This window comes from Cryptomeria japonica, chromosome 9, assembly GCF_030272615.1.
Source record: "Cryptomeria japonica chromosome 9, Sugi_1.0, whole genome shotgun sequence".
NCBI classification, from domain to species: domain Eukaryota; kingdom Viridiplantae; phylum Streptophyta; class Pinopsida; order Cupressales; family Cupressaceae; genus Cryptomeria; species Cryptomeria japonica.
Window position 1 is genome coordinate 619,454,750 of NC_081413.1, and position 8,118 is coordinate 619,462,867.

The 8,118-nt window shown below is 31.2% G+C and overlaps 1 protein-coding gene across 1 annotated transcript; it reads right to left on the reverse strand.

Annotated features, from left to right (window-relative positions):
• Positions 1-3,447: 3,447 nt before the first annotated feature.
• Positions 3,448-5,324, reverse strand: LOC131063698 (uncharacterized). Its single transcript, XM_059211294.1, has 3 exons — positions 4,910-5,324; positions 4,468-4,775; positions 3,448-4,359 (listed from the first exon to the last, which is right to left on the reverse strand). Exons 1-3 carry the CDS (start codon positions 5,171-5,173, stop codon positions 4,092-4,094), a joined length of 840 nt encoding a protein of 279 aa, XP_059067277.1. The 5' UTR covers positions 5,174-5,324; the 3' UTR covers positions 3,448-4,091.
• Positions 5,325-8,118: the final 2,794 nt, after the last annotated feature.

Sequence of the window (8,118 nt, forward strand, 5' to 3'; positions counted from 1 at the left end):
CCCAAAAATTTACTGTATTGATTATCAAAAAATAGTAAATCGATACCAAGTCAAAACATGAACTTAGTCTAAAACAGTAGCGGGAATCAAATCCCGATCAAAACAAGTAAGCAAAAAAAAATTGCAAGCTACCTGGGAGGATTGCTAGGGATGGTTTCTCATCCGCCACCTCCATCTTCATGTGCCTTGTCCTCAGATGAAGCCTCTGATCGCCCACCTCTACATCCCCTGCTTCTTCTTAAGCCTATCCAATCACTTCCTCTAATTCCATGATTTGAGCAAACATTTTGAGTGCCTCCGACCCTCTCCTTGTCATCTCCCTGAACTTGGCTTTCACTGTTTCCCACCATCGAAGAAAAAGGATGTATCTGCCCCTTAATTCTTAATGAAATTCAATAATTCCCTTTAAGACATCAAATCCTTGCCCTGGTAAGCCCACTCCAACAACGATTCTAGATTGTCAAGGTATTCCATTGGAACAATTGCCTTCATCATCCTGCGAACTTTTGCACATGAGGAGTCTAACTTGAGCCCCCATGCCATGATAAGAGAATAAACATCCACCTTGGTGTGATAATGATGCCCAATTACATCCAATTCCTCCCCCAAAACTAGTTGCACAGTTCGTATTAACAGTGGATCCTTTGACTAAAACATATTCCTCAATCTTCTTTCTGAAATCGACCCCAACAAAGCAGTCAGAAATTTGGTTGTTTTGAGTGTGAAATTTGCCTCCATTACGCCTCTGAATTGCCAACTTTCACTACCAATGCAAACCACTGTCTCAGACCAGAAACTTCCACCACACGCTATGAATAAAACCCTCTTTCCCATTCTCCTCATAAATGTGTTCATCACATACTCCGCCGCCACTACAGAAAAACTCGGCATTAATTACCCACCACCTTCAAGTGAGCCTGAGTCCTCGGGTAGGGAATTGGACGTCCTTCTCTCCCACATCGCATTTAATGACATATCATACATACAATCCGATTAAGCATGCCACTATACTATGGCACCATTACCTCCCCACCAACGTGTCACACATTTATCCAATGTGCACTCCACATTGGATAAAGCATCTGCTAGCACATTTCCCCCCTTCTAATGTAAGAGATTCAAAAATCCTGGAAAATATTAAGTTTTGACCGAATAATGGAAATAAATCTATTCAATCTCTAGCTTATAGATGCCCCTTTCACAATTATATCTACCACCACTTTCAAATCCCCATCTAAGTGCACTCTTGGAATTTTTATGTTCTCAGTCAATTCTACTGCTAATAAAGCAATCTGCACCTCTGCATCATTATTAGTCTCATCCTATAACGTCTATTCCTCTTTCAAGAGGATCTTCCCTTCCTCATCACGGGCCACACAACCCACACCTAAAATGCCCGAAACCCCATCAAAATTGATTTTGGTCCAACCCTACTCTGATCTGGTCCATTTCTCCATCTCCTGATTATCCCCTAAAATTCGAAGGATGAACCCTAGGGAACCCATGAGCGAGTCAACTTTAATCTACCAATTTACTTTATTGTACTATGCACATATTGTAGATACATATAAATCTTCTTATCTTTGATTTCAATAACCTAATATTGGTGATAAATGAATGATCCTATATGATAAATTATTAAAATTGCCCAACTTATTACAAAAATATGATGTGCATTATATGACTTTATGATAATTATTTTTTTCATTATTCTTATATTTCCCTTGTTTCAACTTCTACCACTACTTTGGATTTCTCAATATTATGCTATTATTTTTTATAGTGTATTTTAAATTTAATTTTTTTTAAATTTAATATAATTTCTTATTTTCATTATATATTTTCAATTCCATCTTTTAATGTTGGTCTTTAGTGGATTCATCATTATCTACTTAAAAAATAAAGAAACCATGATAAGATTTGTGGAATAACAATAAAAGGTTTAATTGTCATAAAATATTGAAAGATATCATTTTTTTTTTCATGGTGAACGTCCATTTTTCTAATGATCTATTTTGATTTTGTTTTAACAATGTTATGGCGTGAGTAACATTAGTATAGCTCTCTTGAAACTTTAAAATATTTTAAATAGATATTTTTTTTTAGGGTAAAAATTTTGTGGATATTTAGATTGTATTGATTAAAATTTTATTTTTAAATTTATTATTTCTTTAATAAATACATGCTTAAAAAAATACACTTTCTGCCATGTTAAATAATTTACAGTTTTTTTAATATTTTTAAAATTTTTGAATATGATAACAAATTATATAACTCTTTAAATTATTTGTACTTCAATAAAGAATTATAAAATTATATACAATAGATATAAATTTCAATCAAATTAGTTTTTACCAATATATAGTTAAAAATATGTATTTTAGATATATCTAATAAATGAGATATTAGTACAAGTTACCTAGTTCAACATATTAATTTTATATTTTTACGTCGAATTGCATAAGTTTTCACCATTAGATTTGGCCGCTTTTCCATTTACGCGTTTTCGCGAATCATTTTAGCATCAACAGTTCGTTATTACTATTGCATACCATTGTTGTTTTAATCATTATACTACTTTACCATTAATTCTACCATCACCGGTTTTCCTACAAAAGAATCCACACAAATATTAATTTTCATTTTAGTTTCCATTCATTGTATTAAAAAGTAGATAACTTACTTTTTTACCTAGTACCAAAGGGAGTTTACCAAAGGGAGTTCTTCACTCACCAATTATCTATTTAATTTTCTCATACCTTTTTATGCATGTCTTATTTTGATTTGTCCATACAAAATATTATGCCACCGGATTAGTTTTTTTATTGGGTGTTTTATTTAATTTTTTATCTGGTATTTTATGAATGTTATTTTGAGATTTTTAAAAATTATTATTGAATTTATATTATTATTAAATGGTGAATATATATGTAATATTATTATACTATTAAATTTAATTTATTCATATAATATCATTATTAAATTGTCTTAAAAGTAAATCTTTATAAATTTTTATTCAATGTAGAAATTATATCTCTCCCTCTCTCTTTCCCACTCCCTCTTTCTCTGTATTTATCTATCTCTCCCTCTGTCCATCGTCCTCTTCTTCTTCTTCTTCTTCTTCTCCTCTCTCCCTATCTCCTTGTATTTCCTCATATCTTTGTCTCTCTATCACTCTATCTCATCATATATATATATATATATATATATATATATATATATATATATATATATATATATATATATATATATATATATATATATCCCTCTTTGTCCCACTCTCTATCTCTCTATCTCCCCACATCAATCTACCTTACCTCTCCCTCTATTTCTAGATATGTCTCCCTCTCTCCCTCTTCCTAGACCTCTATACCTACATGTTTTTGCTTCTCTATATCTATCTCTCCATATCCCTCTACCCCTATACTATTCCTCTCTTTACTCCTCTCCTTACATCACTTCCTACCATGATCCACCTCTTTCCATCTCTTCCTCTCTCTCCCTCTCTCCCTCTCTCTCCCTCTCATTATACTTATCTCTTCTAGCCCTATGTCTCTTTGTCTTATCTCTCTCTTTATCTCTCCCTCTCATTTTCTCTATATCCCTCTTTACCCCTCTATCTCTCCCATCCTCCTCTCTCCTTGGTGCAAATATAACATGACCTTTTTGGTAATTGAACCTGATTATCTTCCTAATTCAAAGATTTTTCAATCATCTTTAGATCCTTGTAAGTGGATGCATAATTGATTTGAAGCTATCACTTCTCCATTCATACCTATGGTAGACAAACAACATTATTTGATAAATGACCGACCAATTGACCTCATCTACTACACAAATGTAGGCAAAAAAATAATCAAAAAATACTCCAATTGTCCTTCTATGCTTATTCGGCGTACCCATTGCACACCAAGGTGCAATTGCTAGTTTATTTAATTAATGAATATAAAATAATTGACTTTGTCCGATGCATTATTGGTCCCTCCATACACAATTCTAACAAAAAAAACATGAACACAGAAAGGAATAGAAACTAGATATTATGAATTCAATCCAAAGAGAGGAATTTGGTGACAAAAAAAACCATTCATTCAGGACAGTTCACCTCTAAGATCGGGGATTTTTGTGAGGCAAAAGATTGATGTAGCATAAACAGAAGCCCAAATAAAAGAGAATTTAGTACCTGCTTGAGGAGATGTTCCTTGGGAGGGAGGTAGCACAACTGGAATCCTATTCAATACTTCGGCACTCCTATTCAACACAACGACTATTGCCTCTAATGAGAGCTCTGAGTACTCGTGCCCAAGTTGTGCTTGCAATCTCCGCAAATCTTCACCCGCAACCGGAGCAGCGAAAAATCTATGCACCCATCAAAAGTTAACAAATATTGACCATCATACAAGACTTGAAATACCAATATCAGACGAGAAATAAAAATAAAAAGTCACAATGCATGACTGGATTTACTTGAAGAGTGGATGAGATTGCAATTGCGATATGCAGAGGAGGGAGCCTTGTACAATGAATTGGATGACCCGATTCAGCTTCTCCTGAGGCAAATGATCATCCAACTGCTTCGTGTATTTTGCAAGGTTACACATGTATTTCAGCAGCTCTATACATTCGTCTCTGTTGGAAGAAACTTGCTCAATTCGTTCCAACACAAAACCTACAACTGAAAGCGTTATTCCCACCCACTGAATCCGCCCTGCTTGATTTGTTATATCAATCATCAATTTCCGTGTTTCACGGTTAAGCATTGGCATAGTGTCCCTCTGCACGCATAAACATTGATAGATTGTTTTAGATTACACGTTTATACTTTCTTTCCCACAAATACTCAAAATGTGTGAATCAAAAGGAGTAATGATAAGGAAATGGATTACATTATTAAAAAATGGTTGCATACCTTGCATATATGTGTGTTAGATCTCTTCAATATCATCTCCAATAAAGTACCACCAGAAGTGATAGAAGAAGTCACTCGATTCGTCTTGGAAAGAAGGGCAATTGAATGAATGCTTCCCTGGTCAATGGTATTCAAGAGGTCATCGATGTAAGAAATCAATTCATCGATGTGGCTCATCTCTTCCACTTTGATCAGTTTCTCGATAACATCTTGATAATCCTGTTGGGGGGCAGAGCATGAGCAGCAGCAGCAAATGTTCCCCATTTTTCTGTTACTGAGCGTATAAAAGAGGGAAGCGAGTAAATGAAATTTGAGCAAGATATGAATCAGGTAAAACAGATTGCTGAGAATGTATTGAAGGCAAAAGAAAAAGCAGCTAGAGTGTTTAACAGGCAGAATGTACTTGTGCAAGAGAGGAGAAAGGCCTACGGAGGCTTTAATAGATTATTTTCTTGTGGTGCACTCAAACTGTAAGGGAAACTAGGTCAAAGAGCATCCTCGTTCTCCCAATAGGGTTGGGACGTCGCGTTCTCGTTTCCTTCTCCTCTATTATGGCCGCTTATTTCCTATGGTCCACAGTGCACACTCATGTCGGTTTATAATTATCTTTGCAGCTGTTTGCAAGTCTTACACGGCACCACTTCGCATTCATCTACGTGATTGTCCGTGATTGTTGTTGGGAAACGTTGACTGGATATTTCCCTTCTTTCACAGAGCCTACTCGTTTTGGAACAGTCTCTTTAGGAACTTGCTTAAATCGTACACATTAAGTTACATTTTTATGTTTGAAGTGTTTATCATTTAAAATGACATTTTCTAAATTTAATATGTTGTTTAATGGGTGACACTAAGAATACATTTCTACATTTAAAAGTATTAAACACTTAAAATTGATTAACATTCTCTAAATTTAATATGTTGTTTAGTGTGTGGTTTAAGACTGATGTCACTAAGCTGTTTTATTATTTGATTGTTTTTTAAAATATATTTAAAAAAATTAAATTTTTTCTTTTAATTTATTTTAATAATAACTATATTATAATATATAATGTATAATTAAATTATTTTAAGATTATATTATATGTAAATTTTCATAATATTATTTTTTTACTTTTTAAATATATATAAATAAATAATATTTTATTTTTTATAAATATAGATAAATATTACATACATACATAATTAAAAAACATCAAAATTATTGATATTAATTTAATTATAAATTTATATAACTTTTATATAGAGAGTATATTTCTAAATACTAATTTTAAGTTGAGTTTAGATATTGCTATTACTATTACTGTCAATATTATAATTTAATCTATAAATATTAATTATATATAATTTAAATTTGATATTCATATATAATATATTATTTATTTCCCTATATCAAGCTTAAATTTGACAAATGATCTTATCTAACAAGTAATATAAAAAATAAATTTAACATCCATATATAATATATAATATTTTATTTGTCTATTTTTTTTTCTACCATTTTTCATTTCAATAAACACTCCCTTTACAGTCAGTGGTCAATGCGTGAGAAAATCGAAGGCAAACTCAATTGTCGTTCCAATGTCTTAGAAACCTCTTAGGGGAAGAGCACCAATAGATAGCATAGTTCCAATGAATGTCACCTTCTTGTCATGTTGACCCTCCAATAGTCGTCATAGTGAAAACACCATTAATAAATTTGTTTTGTACCAATAGCCGATCATTTTTTGTAATTAATTGGCCCATTTGTGCATAACTATTGGAACATTTGTCCCATTTGTGTACCACTATTGGAACATTTGTGCACCACTATTGAGACATTTGTCAACAAGTACTAGCGATTTTGAGTTGACGATTACTGGAACATCTTTAGTTAGGTATCAAGCGACACTTTGAAATGTGTACTTTTTGACCTTTGTGCATATAATTGATTCCATAGTGTGCATCATTACTACCCAGAAGCTAGATCAATAGCTATAAGCAGTTAAGTCGCATACGAAGACAACTAAAAAGAAAAGTCAAAATTCGATGTACCATTTAGGATCTGTGGGTGCGCGAAGTTAGTTATGACAGCTACTGGTGCTCTTCCCCTAATGTCTTTAAAATATTCGAATTGATAAAGCATTACCATTGAAGAAAACCAAAAAACAACAACTTTTATATTGATGATTTCTAGATTTCATGCATTGGACTTGAAGGGTTTTTTAAAGAAATTTTATTAGTGTTATTGAAATTTTTGAAGAGTATTTTAAAGTGTGTGGTCTTAGAAATTTTGTAGTCTAACCTTCAAAATTTACTAAATTTTTTATTCTCATAAATTTTGTTATTTTATAATAGAATATAATAATATTAAACTAGCATACCTATATTTTACAAATAAAATTTATGTAGAGGATGGGGAGAGATATCAAATTTAAAAAATCTTTACCTTTAACATAGTTTAATTAATTTCATATGTTTAATATTTATTAGAATTTAGTCTTATTTTAAAATTTAAATTAGAAGTTTCTTTTAAATCTAGATTTAAAAACAATTTTTTAAAAATTAGAAGTTTTTTAAATATAGATTTAAAACTATAATTTTTTTTTACATTTAATAAATAATAATAACAAGTTGCTTTTTGATTTAGATTTGTTTCTTTTAAATTTAGATTTTTTTCATATTTAATAAAAAAAACAATAATTGAAAGTTGCTTTTTAATTTAAATTTTACTCTTAAACTTATTTTTAAATTATCTGTTGTCTATTCATTATTATAAATAATAATAGAAAGTTTCTTTTTAATTTAGATTTTATTCTTTAATTTATTTTTAAATATCATTTCAATATTTTATTTTATTTTAACATGCTTGGATCTTGAAATTTAAAAAATATACTGAAAAATCCTTGCAATAAAACCTTGCATTTTCAACCATTTTTCAATATTTACATCTTCCTCCTTGACTTTCACTAACAAAAATAAATCTTGTAGCTCTCACATTAGTGAGTCATATTTTTGAAAAGAAATCTCTCTTTAACATCATCCATAACTAGATTCATCTATTTATTCTTTTAAATAACATGTGCATATTTGATAACATTCATTTTGGGTACTTACTGCAATTTATTTAACCTCTAATACCACTTTTGAGAGTAATCATTTCTTCATTTAATCCATTGTGGTATTGTATGTACCTCCTTAATGGGATCAACTATGAAACCTTTTACATCTTA

Coding starts and splice junctions, on each gene's coding strand:
- LOC131063698 (XM_059211294.1), bottom strand. CDS start 5,173: ATGGGGAACATTTGCTGCTGCTGCTCATGCTCTGCCCCCCAACAGGAT. Junction 4,776..4,909: donor CTAACACACATATATGCAAG/GTATGCAACCAT, acceptor TTATGCGTGCAG/AGGGACACTATGCCAATGCT. Junction 4,360..4,467: donor CAATCTCATCCACTCTTCAA/GTAAATCCAGTC, acceptor ATGGGTGCATAG/ATTTTTCGCTGCTCCGGTTG.